The following is a 16,718-nucleotide window of genomic DNA, read 5'->3' on the forward strand; positions in this document are numbered from 1 at the left end:
AACATTTGGGAAGCACACAGATGTGGTACGGAGCTCAATTTGGCCTCAGCAATTGCATCACACCCTCCATACAGAGCCTCCGGCCACATTTTCGGCTCAAGCACAAATTGGATTTTATCCAAGATAATGGTGTTCAGTTCATCATACCTATTCTTTACTTTGAAAAAAAGAGTGAACAGCTGGTAATAAAGGTTAATGAAACATGCAGAATGGGATGTGTTTCCATTGTGAGCTCTGACAATTAATGCATCAGCTCATTCCTTTTGTGACATGTGCAGGTCATTTTCTATGAACCTATATCAGCAGGAATGAAATTAAATTAAATTAGGTCTGTCTGTCTATCTAAAATGGGACGATTTAGAACAGAATTGGTTTTTAATGCAGTATTGGAATGAGTTCTTCATAATAAGTTTACACGAGCCAGAAACTGAAGCTAGCTGGCTAACTAACACAATTGATTCTCAGGAGCACATCAGTCTCACTACACCTTCGGGAGTGCAAAAGGAGATAGCATTCACTTTAGGTACAACAAGGTAGTGTACAGTACAGCCTTACCTACTACAGTAAGCATTCATGCAGGGTTAAAACACATTGTGAAGTCAATAGCATCAGTTGACTGCAGCTGTTTGGGTCTTCAGGCACATGATGAGTAGACATAATATAATGATTGACTAGTTGTGTTGCTGTCCTGAGATCTACCTCAGAGGCTATTATCTGCCATCCTCATCTCCCCTTTGCCCTCTAGCCAAACCTGGCCAATGGCAACCCTGCTGAGACACAAATCAAAGCTGACTGCTGCTTGCCCCGTCTGTCCACTCAGACTACACACTTCTGTCAGCTGCCTGTTAGCACATGGTTAGCTACTCTTTATACATTCAGCATAAATGTACAACATACTGTACATTAGTCTTGCTTGGACAGACTTACAGAACAAAGAGGCCAGGTCTAATTTGACGAGAAGACAAGATGTGCATTGATCAAATTGGCTGATTCTTAAAATGCAACTTCAGACTTTGTCAGCTTAAAAAGTTGCTATGGGTCTTCCTAGGATATCAGTGACCCTTCGGATTCAGAATATAAAAACACACAGAGAGATAGGAGTTTGTATTACACGTCATCTCCAGTCAATTTCCGTAATTTCTATAGTTGAGATAATGGAACCCAAAAGGCAGGAATACTTTTACTCGCTAATGTGGGAACTCATACTAGAATAAAAAAGCCAGTGGATTCATACAAAAACCACTGTCCTTTCAGACAGGCAGAATAAGGCACAGAGCCAGAATGAACCCATGGCTATACAAGCCAGCCAAAGACTACCATTTCTAATTTTGCACTTCATATACTGGATCAATAGTTGTTAATTATTGCAAAGGAGACTGGGCAAAAGCAAACTCCTCAAGTGATACAGTCCATGTTGCTTCATGGTGCCATAATTATTAGGAGTAATAGGCTAGGTTGTCACAAAACATCAGACATCAGGTTTCTTGTTTTCAAGCCTGAGGGGAAAAGTGATCTGTTTGTTTTTGTCCCAGAAATAATGTAAAGGGTTAGTCCATTCTTTCTACACTACTGTTCTTCGTGGCCGAGGTCCAGGTAATGCAAAGCCACATAATCATAGAGGTGAGACCTTACACAGGAAGTACATTTAATACTGCTCAATGCAGCAGTTTGCCTCTCTCAATTCAATTAAATTCAATTCAAGGACTTTATTGGCATGGGAAACACATGTTAACATTGCCAAAGCAAGTGAAGTAGATAATAAACAATAACAATTGACAGTAAACATTACACTCACAGAAGGGCCAAAAAAATAAAGACATTTAAAATGTAATTATGTCTATATACAGTGTTGTAACGATGTGCAAATAGTTCAAGTATAAAAGGAAAAATAAATCAACTTAAATATGGGTTGTATTTACAATGGTGTTTGTTTCTTCACTGGTTGCCATTTTCTTGTGGCAACAGGTCACAAATCTTGCTGCTGTGATAGCACACTGCTATTTCACCCAGTAGATATCAGAGTTCAAAATTCTTTGTGGATCTGTGTAATCTGAGGGAAATAGGTCTCTCTAATATGGTCATACATATGGCAGGAGGTTAGGAAGTGCAGCTCCGTTTCCACCTCATTTTGTGGGCAGTGTGAACATAGCCGGTCTTCTTTTGAGAGCCAGGTCTGCCTACGTCGACCTTTCTCAAGAGCAAGGCTATGCTCACTGAGTCTTTACAAAGTCAAAGCTTTGCTTAAGTTTTGGTCAGTCACAGTGGTCAGGTATTCTGCCACTGTGTACTCTCTGTTTAGGGCCAATTAGCAATCTAGTTTGCTCTGTTTTTCTGTTAATTCTTTCCAATAATGTGTCAAGTAATTATCTTTTTGTTTTCTCATGATTTGGTTGGGTCTAATTGTGTTGCTGCCCTGGGGCTCTATGAGGTCTGTTTGTGAACAGAGCCCCAGGACCAGTTTGCTTAGGGGACTCTTCTCCAGGTTCTCTCTGTGTAGGTATTGGCTTTGTTATGGAATCTCTTCCTTTTAGGTGGTTGTAGAATTTAACAGCTCTTTCTGAATTTGGATAATTAGCGGGTATCGGTCTAATTCAGCCCTGCATGCATTATTTGATGTTTTACGTTGTACACGGAGAATACTTTTTGCAGAATTCTGCATGCAGAGTCTCAATGTGGTGTTTTTATCATTCTGTAAATTCTTGGTTGATGATTCAAGTATTTTTTAGAAAGATCCTAATTGGTATGTCGAATTGTATGTTCCTTTTGATGGTATAGAAGGCCCTTCTTGCCTTGTCTCTCAGTTCGTCCACAGCTTGTTGAAGTTACTTGCGGTGCTGATGTTTAGGCTGTATAGTGTGTGTGCTCTAGGGCAACGGTCTCTCTCCCTCTCTGTCTGTCGCTCTCCTTACCACACACTGCATATGAATGAACGCAATTAGACATGGCCGACTGGCACCCCGATCCCCAATGCAGGCTGGTAGGGATATTTACCACACTCACAACAGCTCTTTACCACTTTAAGCAAAATGAATTGAGATTATGCTGTGAGAAATATGCAGTGCTTCTGCATTCAGCACAGGTGGCAAAGGGATACAGATTGTAATCGCTGGCTCTCTTCTCTTATCCACTCTGAGTTATCCATTGAGTTTTACAGATTAGAAGAGTCAACACACCTTAAAACTACTCAGCAGGAAGAAACAATATCCTAGAAGGCTTTAACAGGGGGTGTTTATAGTGGATAAAGAAAGTTAAATGGTAGAATATGGCCCAATGCTTGTAAACCCATGAAGAGCATTTTGTGACTTGCCCGACAGTAAAACTTACCACCCTTGGTGACTAATATCTAAATGCCTCCATATTATTTAATGCAATGAAGTGAACAACTGTCAGGCAGGCAGTAATAAATTAAAACAGAGGAGCTATTCCCCTCAATGTGTACACTCTGACATTGGAAAAGAGGCAGTCAATTTATTCAAGTCATTACAGTATATTGCCCTCTCAATCAGTATCTTTTCATTGAAATGTCTAATAAAACACAGCCTACTGTACAGATGTAGGATCTTATTTTGAGCCAGTTTGCTACGGCAGGAAAATAATCCTGCAGCAACAGGACATCTGAATTGTTATATGGATTATAATTCATGGATATTTTTTTGTAGAGGTTGATACATTATACGTTAGGGCAAATACAGTCTGATATTTTAAAGTAGAATTTACAAACTTCTGAAGCTTTTTTAAACTTAGAATACAAGTTTGCATTTCCTGCCAAACAGAAACATTCTCATCAACAAAAGAGTGATCAAATTAAGATCCTACATCTGTATGTTGCGAGTAGAAAGACAGACATTACAGCAACTTATGTTGCTTAGTTACAAGACAAACTACAGATGATTAAATACTACTAGCAATAGAAACCCCAACCGTATCAAAAATGGATAATAATAACACAGATGCCTCATCTTGAACCTGATGGTGACACTTAAATCATCAGATGGACAGATATTAGCGCAAGCTTATTGTTATGTCTTCTGTTATATCTGCAATGCAATAGTTATACCCCACTGGTCTACCTCATGGTAGAGCCAGACACAGGAAGCTTTATTTCCAGAGAGCATCTGATGAGCTCAACATTGGGTTATAGGAGATAAGGACTTGACCTGGATTCTGCAATGCCTCGTCTCCAAGCCAACAGTGGGGTTCCCTTGGCAACTCAAAGCAGACACACCATAAGGTAATTAAGAAGGAATAGCATGTTTGACAGATTCTGAAATTTGTCTTTAAGAGGTAGTGGGAGTGGCAGAACACACACCGATTTGGACATATTATGTGACACTTTCTGGTAATATGTTGTGGTTGAGGCGGCTGTCCAGACAGGGGCCGGGTGGATGGGTAGATGAGCTGCCCTTGGCGACAGGCCCCATGGCTCTGCCAGAGCGGCTGGCAGGGATCCAGGGGAATCAGGCTTGCCTGTCCTGCCTGGCTCCTCTCCTCTCTGCTACTGAGGAGAGGCCCCATTAATCTCCTGCCAGCGCCAGGGCCCATCATACAAACATCACTCCCCTTACACTGTCACTCCCAAATGTTGTACTGCAGTCAGGCCTGATCCATTCCGATGGCAGTGCTTATGGGAGACACCACCATCGCCGCCACACCGAATCTCCTCCGTGCAATCCCACGGCAGGCCCGGGAGAGTAAAGTCTCCTGCCCATATGACTAACAATCAAACCACTCTCCACTTTAAGCTGGCCACTCCCATCAGTGAACAGAAAATCAACTGCAGTGTAGATACCACACCAATTTTGACAACTGACTCCTATTAGCATCTATCAAGGTAAAAAAAATAAAGTAGAGAGTGAAGAGGAACTGAGAATAGATACTGTAGGATGAAATAGGTCCAAGCCTGTAACTGTATTCACTCTGTAATATTGATTTCCTCTTCAGTTTTGACTCCAGAGTTGCATGTGTTGCCCTGGTATCTTGCTTCAGCAATGAACACACAGACTGGTGGGGAGGAGGGAAGTAAAATATCTGAGAAGAATACTGTTAGTAGAAATATATTGTATTTTTATGCAAAATTAAATGGCTGACATTTTCAGTGTGGCAGATGGACTTGCCAGTGAAATATTATGAATAAGATACTGCATGTTAGAAAGCACAGACAGCAGCTGCCCATGACCATCGACAGATGCCACACCAAAGAACACCTTTTCCACTGTGTTCATATTTTACAAGTCTAAATATAGTTCTGAAGTCCTCTAAACTACAGAACTATATTTAGACTTGTAAAATATGAAAAGATGGTAATTCATTTGTCATTAGCAGTTGTTAAACTAACAGCAACTCTACAAATGTACAATTCATTAACACAAAAATAAAACACATTTATGTTAATTGATGAAACCCATATATAGGGTTATGGCCGGGGGCTTAACCAAGTTGGAGATAATTTGATTATTTCCGCTTCCACTGCAGTTGTTTTAAGAGCACTAAAGTGTAATTACGAAAGGTTGAGATATATTAAAACCCCTAAAAGTCTAAGCACTTGGGATGGGGGTTCTACTAAGCTAACATATGGAATTGTTTTAAGATGGTCATACCATAGATGATTTAGCCATTTGAGTTAGAATTTTAGGACCCCTGTAGGTATAAAATATATACAAATATTATTTGATAAATCATTGAATTTGGCCTGTACTGCTATAGCCCATAGAAACACAATGAATAACACATTCATAAATGGAAAAACAGACATTCCTTATGATTTAATTTGTGACTAAGGTTTTGAAGTGACTGTCCCATATCTAGCAGATATAAGGAAGCTCAGGAATTATTATTTTACTTTTTTTACAGATATTTAACTCCTTTTTTGGGAGGGCAAAAAACTACTTCCAGTACCGGGTTACCTTCAGACGAGTCCCGTGACACTTGACACAGGGGGCTGTAGAACCAATTGGAGACCACCATTTCGTTTGTGAGAGTCCCCCCTTTCTATAATAGGGTCATATTAGACAGAAGTTGGCTCATCGGCTGTACCGACTTCAGAAAAGTCCCATGGGGCACAGAGAACACCATCGTGTTCGTGAGAGCCTCATCTTTCCATAGTTTATAGGCCAAACCGGTCGGACGCTACAGTGCGGATGGCCGACATAGGTGGATGCGGTTAATTGAGACGAAGCCCATGAGAGATATCTCTAGCTTAAACAGGCAGATTTTTATGGGGATTTTTATATTATGTTAATTCGACTGATGCACGGGTGCGTTAATCAACTCTTAACGGGAAAGACCTGTTGTCAACTTTGAATGGCTAGCTAACTTTAATAGTACAGCCTGGAGCAGTTAGCTTCTGCCTCTCTGCCACAGTGAAGTGACTATTAACTGGCAGGTTGAGCTTTCATCTGCTCCCTTCAAAGGCCCAAAATGTGAACAGTACTGCTTACTAATGAGAATGGAAGACAGCTTTCAACCAGTAGCAGCAAAAATATGAACCAAATGAAAAATTAAACACCTTGGTCAAACATATGCAAAAATGAAGCTGTCAATGGCAAACTAAGCTGTATCCTTGACTGGACCTCTAAACAGATACATTCCCATAAAGTGCAACATGATTTAGACACAAGCTAACCTGCATCATGGCAATGCATTATCAGTTAGAGTGACCTAATTGCACCACTCATAAAACAGCAGGCAATTCATTACCTTCTCAATAATTGATCAATTTAAGAAACAGTTGATTGGATTGAGATTGGATTGTACTAATGGACTACTAATAGACAAATACGCTTCCTTTTGGGGAGGGGGAGATATATATATAGATATATATCTATCTATCTATGTGAAAAATAGTACTTTTTATGAATATTGCTAGGTAAAACAGAATACCATCATGGATACCATTTTTATGTATCTGTGTCCCATAGATATAGTTTCATGGATACAGGAACAGTTAGCTATTCTATCCATATGTAGAAAATGGCTTCATTTTTTTTTTATAGAACATTTTCACTTTTGACAACTTAAACAACCAAAACCATATTTGAGAACTAACAATCAAATAAAAAGCTAGAAAGTCAGGGATAATTGAAAATTACGAAAACTGGGCATTCAGGACCCATGCACATTGATGTTATAATGTTTGAGCAGAGGAAGACAGCATTAACCATGGAAAATGCATATAATTGCTGGAAATTAGCTTCAAATCTGCAAAATGTTCTCTCAGCAATGGAGAATTATTCATTGAATTGCAGAAAATGTACTTTTTTTTCTCTCAGATTTAGGCAAGAGCATTTTCACCTTATGACATCCAGTGATCTGTGTACGACCATGATTTGACCTTTAATTGTCTTCTAAGGCATTGGGCGAGCCAGAAGCTAATGCACCTTGGCATTAGGGTTAGTTAAAATAAAAACTGTTTCATTTCATTTTGGTTTTAGATTACTTTTTTTTTTATGCCTATTTAGGCAACAGGGATCTTGATCTTGAATGTATCCAATGGACTATTCATTTTCAAATCTATTCATTTTGAAATGGTTTACTTCTACTTGCAATTAAAATTCACCTGATGATAAGACAACACAGGTTTGGGCAGGGGTCCCTGCCTGGGTGGGGTCCCTGCCTGGGCAAGAAAAGTTTTAAAAAAAACTTGTTCTATGATGAGCAGGGTTCACCTTGAATATCTCTGATACCAGAGGCACAATTATGTCAATCATGTATATCAGGGACAAGTAGCAAGCCTGATGTCACCTATACTGTCATAAGGTGAATGCACCAATTTGTAAGTCGCTCTGGATAAGAGCGTCTGCTAAATGACTTAAATATAATGTAATGTAGATTAACAAAAAAATGAATAATGGGTATATTTAATTCTAATATAAATACAACCAAGTCTTTGTCAAACTTGAGTCCCAACTAAAGGAAATTATGCCTGTTTGTAACATAACATTTTCAATTAAGACACACTACTTCACTTGAATGAATCATATCTGCCTGAGGTGAATGCAGATGACTGCCAGCCTATATGTGAAATGTGTACATCATCTTGCATTTTTTTTTTAATCAAATGGTAACATTTGTGATCAATTGAGTGAGCTAAAATATTGAATTAATTATGTCATTGCTCACTATACAGTTTCCTATTGATGGCAAAGGCTATACAGTATTAACAATACAATTGTCACTTACGTTGTAGATGTGAGTAATTGTCCATTGGATTGTTTTACAGCATTTATTTGAATCCAATTGTAATTCCAACACCGGGCCGTAGCCTTCTAAAGCAGGTCTATGCAAGGGTGAGTAGCCTATTCAAGGAGCATCGAACCATGGTCCGGTGTTGGTTTGCCTTCCAGTGGCAAGGAATGAACGGGTCTCTTCCAAGACAGAACAAATGAGCGTCCACATGCTGACCATATACGCTAGACTGTTAACAAATCATACAATAGTATTCCTATTCAAAGAGCCGATTTCAGGAGATGATATGCTATTGATAAAGCTACTACGGGTATGCGCTTTATATCATTGTAAGCCGATAGATGACCACCCAGCAATTACTTTTATCAAAGTGTTCAAGTTAATAATTCAATTCTAATCTTCCTTACGTATAGGCTACAATCCCGTTTAGGCGAGGTGCACATACACCGCAAAAAGAACCGGCTGAGGCTGATTAGGGTTTGATAAATTACGCTCATTGGGTGATTCCGTCATCGAATTTCGAGGCAAGCACGGGTTAAGTCCTCTGTCCTCGTCGATGTCCTTCTTGGTGAGGTTACTGGAGTACTACTTACGAATGAAATAAAACGAGCGTTTCCTCTCCTTGCATTGATATGAGAGGAGACGAAACGGGGACGCAAGAGGAGTGGTCTGCGTGCATACGCGCGTGAGTGAAGTGCGCGGCAAGGGAAAAACTGAGTTAGGATACAACCTGATTAAACCGTTCATAAAACTATAACTCCACTCCACTTTGACCACTGCTCCGCCGCCATCGAGAATCGCTAGAGCCTGCCATATACTAGAATGTATTATATTTGGATAAAACCCTTCCATGTCGATGTTAACGAATAGTATAGCCAACTTTCAGTGAACTAAATGTCCACTAATGAGGTTTAACACAGTATTTTTCAGCCTATTATTGCATATTGCTTTCACCCTTTATCTTCCAGATATACATTTGGGCAAGCAATCTCAGCACTCTCCATATTAAACACACAGGGGAATGGTGAGCACACAGACCATATTTTGCTTTTTTAGAAATCTGCTGAATCTGTATGAAAAACTGGATTGAGATCCAGTTACCTGTGTTATACCTACAGTTGATGTCAGAAGTTTACATACACCTTAGCCGAATACATTTAAACTCTGTTTTTCACAATTCCTGACATTTAATCCTAGTAAGAATTCCCTGCCTTAGGTCAATTAGGATCACCACTTTATTTTAAGAACTTGAAATGTCAGAATAATAGTAGAGTCATTCATTTATTATTTTATTTCTTTCATCACATTCCCAGTGGGTCAGAAGTTTACATACACTCAATTAGTATTTGGTAGCATTGCCTTTAAATTGTTTAACTTGGGTCAAACGTTTTGGGTAGCCTTCCACAAGCTTCCCACAATAAGTTGGGTGAATTTTGGCCCATTCCTCTTGACAGAGCTGGAGTAACTGAGTCAGGTTTGTAGGCCTCCTTGCTCGCAAATGCTTTTTCAGTTCAGCCCACAAGTTTTCCAGTGCTTTGTGATGGCCACTCCAATACCTTGACTTTGTTATCCTTAAGCCATTTTGCCACAACTTTGGAAGTATGCTTGGGGTCATTGTCCATTTGGAAGACCCATTTGCGACCAAGCTTTAACTTCCTGACTGATGTCTTGAGATGTTGCTTCAATATATCCACAATTTTCTTACCTTATGATGCCATCTATTTTGTAAAGTGCACCAGTCCCTTCTGCAGCAAAGCACCCCAACAACATGATGCTGCCACCCCCGTGCTTCACGGTTGGGATGGTGTTCTTCGGTTTGCAAGCCTCCCCCTTTTTCCTCCAAACCTAATGATGGTCATTATGGCCAAACAGTTCTATTTTTGTTTCATCAGACCAGAGGACATTTCTCCAAAAAGTACAATCTTTGTCCCCATGTGCAGTTGCAAACCATAGTCTGGCTTTTTTATGGTGGTTTTGGAGCAGTGGCTTCTTCCTTGCTGAGTGGCATTTCAGGTTATGTCGATATAGGACTCGTTTTACTGTGGATATATATACTTTTGCACCTGTTTCCCCCACCATCTTCACAAGGTCCTTTGCTGTTGTTCTGGGATTGATTTGCACTTTTCGTACCAAAGTACGTTCATCTCTAGGAGACAGAACGCGTCTCCTTCCTGAGCGGTATAATGGCTACGTAGTCCCATGGTGTTTATACTTGCGTATTATTTTTTGTACAGATGAGCGTGGTACCTTAAGGTGTTTGGAAATTGCTCCCAAGGATGAATCAGATTTGTAGAGGTCTCCCCCCAAAAATTCAAAGGTCTTGGCTGATTTATTTTGAATTTCCCATGATGTCAAGCAAAGAGGCACTGAATTTGAAGGTAGGCCTTGAAATACATCCACAGGTACACCTCCAATTGACTCATATGATGTCAATTAGCCTATCAGAAGCTTCTAAAGCCATGACATAATTTTCTGGAATTTTCCAAGCTGTTTAAAGGCACAGTCAACTTAGTGTATGTAAACTTCTGACCCACTGGAATTGTGATACAGTGAATTATAAGTGAAATAATCTGTCTGTAAACAATTGTAAATTACTTGTGTCATGCACAAAGTAGATGTCCTAACCAACTTGCCAAAACTATAGTCTGTTAACAAGAAATGTGTGGAGTGGTTGAAAAACAAGTTTTAATGACTCCAACCTAAGTGCATGTAAACTTCTGACTTCAACTGTATGTTACAGCTACTATGGTTTAAGCTTTAGAGTATGCATTATGTTCTATGTATTAGGGAATGCAGAGAAAACATGTAAAGGTTTTAAAAGGGCATGGCTTACATTGCGTTGTGCCTGAGCCCAGATCTCAAGGAAAATACAAAACAGCAGCTTTGTAAAATGCATACCTTAGTTAGGATTCATTTCAACTGATAGCTCAACTACAGGGATAAATGCCCCAGTGGATGATTCCTATAAACAAGCTCTTGAGTGATGATTAAATCTCCTATGACTTTTCATTAGACTTATTACACTGGAATCAGAGCTCAAACCCTCCATCCTAGCCATAAGTAATACTGCCGAAGGCGGCCCAGACTCAGGCCACATGACGTCGGCCGAGTCTGACTCTCAGCCAAGTGCCCAGACTCTCAGCCAGAATCAGCCCAGATCCACTGTGCTAGCTGGGATAGCTCAAATCACCGTGCCTAGGGCTCCTAAGACCCAGGCCACACCAAAGTTTTATACTAGCCTACGTGAGATTTCATAACTTTTAAAACAATGACCAGAGAGAGACTGTCAAAGACTACAGCAAAGAGCTGCTGTTTTTATGAGTGAGTTTAAGTTAAGCCTAAGTTTATTCAGCACTGTCAACACTGTGTTTATTCAACACTATTACAAAACATACTTCTCCCTTCTTCCCTTCTGCGTTTTTATTATCATCAGCAGCTCGTCGTGTCTATTTTAATATTGTGGAATTTCACTTTAGCTGATCATAGGAACAACATGAATTTGGCATGATTTATTATTTTATTTTATTTAACCTTTATTTAACCAGGAAGGGCTCATTGAGATTAAAATCTCTTTTTCAAGAGCGCCCTGGCCAAGTTTGGCAGCACTAAGTCATTACAAAACAATTACAGACAGACAACATGAAAAACTACAAGTAATCTAGTAAAAACCATTGAATTCACAAGAGTATAAAAACAGCAAATTAAAAACATTGACAGGTCAGAGAATCCGCCTCAAAATCCTTCATCAGTGATTTAAAAACACCAATCGGGACGAGTTCTTCCAGTTTAAAAGTATTTTGTAAGGTGTTCCAAGACGATGGCGCAGAGAGCATAAAAGCCCTTTTACCAAATTCAGTTCGGACATTTGGAACAGTTAGCAGGATAAAGTCAAGCGAACGAAGAGAGTAGCCACCACATTTCTGAACAATAAAAATGCACAAATAAAAAGGTAATAAACCCAAAATGGCTTTGTAAATAAAAGTATACCAGTGACTGAGCCTACGAGTGACTAGAGAAGGCCAGCCAACCCTGGTATACAAAGTGCAGTGGTGCGTAAGGGTTTTGCAGTTTAAAATAAATCTCAAAGTGCCATAAAGAGTGTCAATTGATCTCAAACACTGAGCGGAAGCGTTCATATATAAAATATCCCCTAGTCTAGTAAAGGCATAAATGTAGCTGATACTAGCCTCCTTCTGGCTTCAAAAGAAAAACAGGCCTTATTCCTAAAATAAAATCCCAATTTCAGCTTCATTTTTTTGTAAATTGTTGAATATGCAATTTATTTATTTTTTAAATTTAAAGTTTTATGAAGTTTTCTTGTTTTTCAATCAACCAACAAAACACATTCCACATTCACAGATGTGACAGGCTTAAAAAAATAAAAATAAAAAGTCAAAACATAATAGTACATTTGAAAAGAAAAAGGAAAAAAAAGAAAGATAGTCAAATAAAAACACTTATTTTTCTTAATCTATTTCTTTTCCTTGGTGCATATATACATACATATATACATACACACATACCCATACATACATATATACATACATACGCACACGTACTCAAAAACAAAATTAAAATTAAAACACAAAAAAAACATATATAACACTTGCAGCAGCACTATCAAGGTTCTTATCAGCTATTTCTAGCATTCGCTGAGACGACGGGCCAATAATTTGTTTTTAGGTTTTACAGTACCTTACACAACATGTATCTGCGTATTTCCCTAGTCACCCCGTTCAATCTGTCCAGTTTGAAATATAGTTGAGTAGTGGAGACCAGAGTCTATCAAACTTGGGCTGTCTCTTGTGGAGGTCATAAGTGAGCTTTTCAAGAGGGAGAAAGTCAACAATCTGGTCAATCCACATTTTAAATGTAGTAGGGGTATTAGAGGCCCACAATAGAAGAATCGATTTCTTAGCAAAGTATGTAATAGTCATAAGCAAATTTTCTCTGTCAGGATCAAGAACAAAGTCCTGCTGGGCATTAAGAAGATAGATACACGGGGTCATATCAAACTGTACCTCTAGTATTTTCTGTGCAGCAGTATGTATAGATTGCTAGAATCTGGCAATCTCTCTACAGCTCCAAAATACATGCATATAGGTTCCACTTTCAGAGGTACATCTTTTACAGTTCGGAGACATATCTGTTTTCATTCTATGGAGTCTCAAAGGAGTATAATAACAATTGTACAAAAATTTGTAATTAGATTCTTTCATTTTTACATTGGTAGAGGAGCAGTATACCCTGTCGCAAACCTCCGCCCATAACTCATCACTGATAGTCAGACCAAGGTCCTTTTCCCAAATTATTTTCAAAGGAGTAAAGGAGGAGCCTCCTTTCTCAGAAAGGAGTCTATAGATGTAAGATATTTAGCCTTTAATGGATTGTGCTATGACAAGAAGGGTTTCAACTTCATTCAACTGAGTTCTAAACCTCCTCTTGGAGGTAAATGAGGAAATTACATGTCTAATTTGAAGATATTTTTAAAAATCGGATCTTGGCACATCGAATTCACTTGAAAGGATTTCAGTGTAGTGGGTTTCTGATGAAATAGGTCTGAAAAGGTCCTGATTCCTAGAGTATGCCAAAGATTAAAGTTGGCATCCCTCAGGGCTTTTGGCAAGTCTGGGTTGCCCTACTATAGGCGAGTGAGAACATATTTGTGAGGAAATGCCCAGGTATTTCTTACAGTCCCTCCACGCTAGTAGGGTGCTGTAAATCACAAAGGTTTTGGCTATGTTGCCCACTTCACTAAAGTTATTAATGAATATAATTGAGCTTAAGGGCAATGAACCACAGGATTAGGCTTCTATCTGAATCCACGTTGACTCTTGTCTGTTTGTGATCAATGTTAGCATGTTGCAGATTTGGGCAGACCAGTAGTACAATTGAAGGGAGGGAAGGGCAAGACCACCCTTAGATTCAGGTTTCGATAGAGTGGAAAACTTGCTCCTAGGTTTTTTATTGCCCCATATAAATTTGGTGATGCTTTGGTTAGTTGTTTTGAAGAAGGAAACTGGGAGATAGCATGGGAGCATCTGAAATAAGTAGTTCAGTCTAGGGAGGACGTTCATACGGATGACATTCATTCTTCCTACTAAGCTAATTGGGAGGGAGATCCAGGTTTGGAGATCGTTCTTGATTCGATCCAGGAGTGGAAGATAATTTTCCTTAAAAAGGCTATTCAGATCTGGTGTTATGAAGATCCCGAGGTATTGAAACCCCTGTGTTTTCCATTGGAAAGGACATAGTGTCTTCATAGAGCTGGTGTGTGTAATATTGAGAGGGCAGACAGTCGATTTGTTAAAATTGATCTTATAACCTGAAAACTTGCCATACTGAGCAATTGTGTCTAAAATGAGAGGGAGGGATTTCTCAGGGTTGGATATGTAGAGCAAGACATCATCCGCGTAAAGCGAAATCTTGTGCTGCAGGTCACCTGCAGAAACACCCATAATACTTAGATTGCTCCTTATCAGCTCTGCCAGAAGCTCCGCCCCCAACAAGTAGAGCAGGGGGGACAGCGAGCACCCTTGTTTTGTGCCCCGTGAGTCTGGGAGAACTCCGTTTTTGCAAAAATCCTCCAGCATTGGCATGAAAATAGGGCGGAGCTGGGGCCAAAAAGCTTTGTAGAACTCTCTGGGGAATCCTTCTGGGCCTGGGGACTTATTAGGTGGCATGGAGGTAATTGCCTCCAGGATCTCCTCAGGAGTGAAGGGGGAGTTGAGATCTTCTTGGTCGGTCTCTGATAGTTTAGGTAGCGAGATTCCCTCTAGGAAAGAGTGGAGTTCTGCCTCCGTGTGTTTTCTCTCAGAGGTGCATAGTTTGCAGTAAACATCATGAAAAGTTAAATTGATCTTTTTGGGGTCGTATGTGACCTCGTCCTCTGCTGTTCGGATAGCCATGATTGTACGCTCTGACTGCTCCTTTTTTAATTGGTAAGCAAGCAATCTACTGGGCCTATTGCTATACTCATGGTATTTCTGTTTAGTAAAGAAAACCTTTTTTTTAATCTCCCGAGTGTAGTCCAAATTCAGTTTGGCTTTGGCTGCTTTAAGATGACTCCAGGAGGTGCTGTCTGGGGATTGTTTATGTATTCTTTCACAGCATTCCAGCTCCCTCTCAAGATCTAGCCTGTGTACTTCCAATGCTTTTTTCTTAGAGGAAGCATATGCAATTAGATGACCTCTTAGTGTGGCTTTAGCAGCGTCCCACATTGTGGCTGGAGAAACAGGAGGATCTTTGTTGTCTTGTGTGTAGTTGTTTATCCATGTAGTTACCAATGTATGGAATGCTTCATTTGATAGCATGGAGGTGTTGAATTTCCAGCTCTTTGACCTCGGGATGTTTTTGCAGAGGTCAAAGCGGAGGTGGACAAAGGCGTGATCTGAAAGTGCTATGGGTCCGATTGTACATGTGGCTGAATTTATGAAACTCTTTGGGATAAAAATGTAATCTATACGGAAGTAGGTGTTATGACATTAGAGTAGTATGTATAGTCCATAGATGAGCTATTAGTCTCTCTCCAGATATCTATCAGTCCCATCTCTTTCGTAAGAGAGTTCAACATCTTTGCAGATCTAGGATTTGTGGTGGGGATTTGAGATGATTTGTCTAGGGTTGGGTTAAGGGTACAATTAAAATCTACGGCCACCACGCCAAGGAGACACAATGCTCATTGAACAGGGTTATCATTTTTGACATGAAGGCAGGAGTATCTGTGTTAGGGGCGTATATGTTTAATATAGTAATTGGTTGACCATATAATGACCCAGTTATAAAAATAAATCTCCCCTCCAGATCAGATATGTTTTTTTCAATTATGAATGGAACATTTTTATGGATAAGTATGGCTGTGCCTCTACTGTTTGATTTGAAAGATGAGAAATACACCTATCCCACCCAAGTTCTGCGGAGTTTGGCATGTTCAGCATCACAGAGGTGTGTCTCTTGTAATAGCGCAATGTCTGCTTTTTCCTTTTTTTAGAGCACATACTATCTTTTTCAGTTTTATTGCATGCCCTAGACCATGGCAGTTCCATGTCAATAGATTTAAGGTACTAGTCATCGTCATCGAACAGTAATCAAACTTTAGTGCAAGTCATCGCTGGGTAAAAGTGGATAGTAGTTACAGCTGCGTTCACATAAAAGGAAAATAAATGGTGTACATAAAATAATAATCTCTGAACACCCCAGCCGAGTTCCCAAACAACTCGACACATCCCGTTGGATCTATTACCCCCGGTCAGTCTCAATTCTGTGTTCCGAATAAAACAAAAACCGGGAACAGTTAGCAACGCACAAAGTCTCCCTCTCCCCACCAAAGAAATGCCTCATCCTCTCCACCCCGCATTGAGTAAATGACACAGTAGCCCCCGTCCAGACCACACTAAAAGAGGGGAGAAAAATAAAATCAATAGCCCAGCCTACATATACAGTGCCTTGCGAAAGTATTCGGCCCCCTTGAACTTTGCGACCTTTTGCCACATTTCAGGCTTCAAACATAAAGATATAAAACTGTATTTTTTTGT

The 16,718-nt window shown here is 39.7% G+C and overlaps 1 protein-coding gene across 1 annotated transcript in view; it reads right to left on the reverse strand.

Moving 5' to 3' along the window:
• The window catches only part of LOC124037758 (leucine-rich repeat-containing protein 7-like), a 169,206-nt gene extending 160,434 nt beyond the window's left edge, over positions 1-8,772 (reverse strand). Inside the window, 1 exon segment of the mRNA XM_046352775.1 lies at positions 8,179-8,772. Coding sequence (XP_046208731.1) covers positions 8,179-8,203 — 25 coding nt within the window. The 5' untranslated portion in view covers positions 8,204-8,772.
• Between the last annotated feature and the right edge of the window lie 7,946 nt (positions 8,773-16,718).

Source organism: Oncorhynchus gorbuscha, linkage group LG06 (assembly GCF_021184085.1).
Source record: "Oncorhynchus gorbuscha isolate QuinsamMale2020 ecotype Even-year linkage group LG06, OgorEven_v1.0, whole genome shotgun sequence".
NCBI lineage: Eukaryota > Metazoa > Chordata > Actinopteri > Salmoniformes > Salmonidae > Oncorhynchus > Oncorhynchus gorbuscha.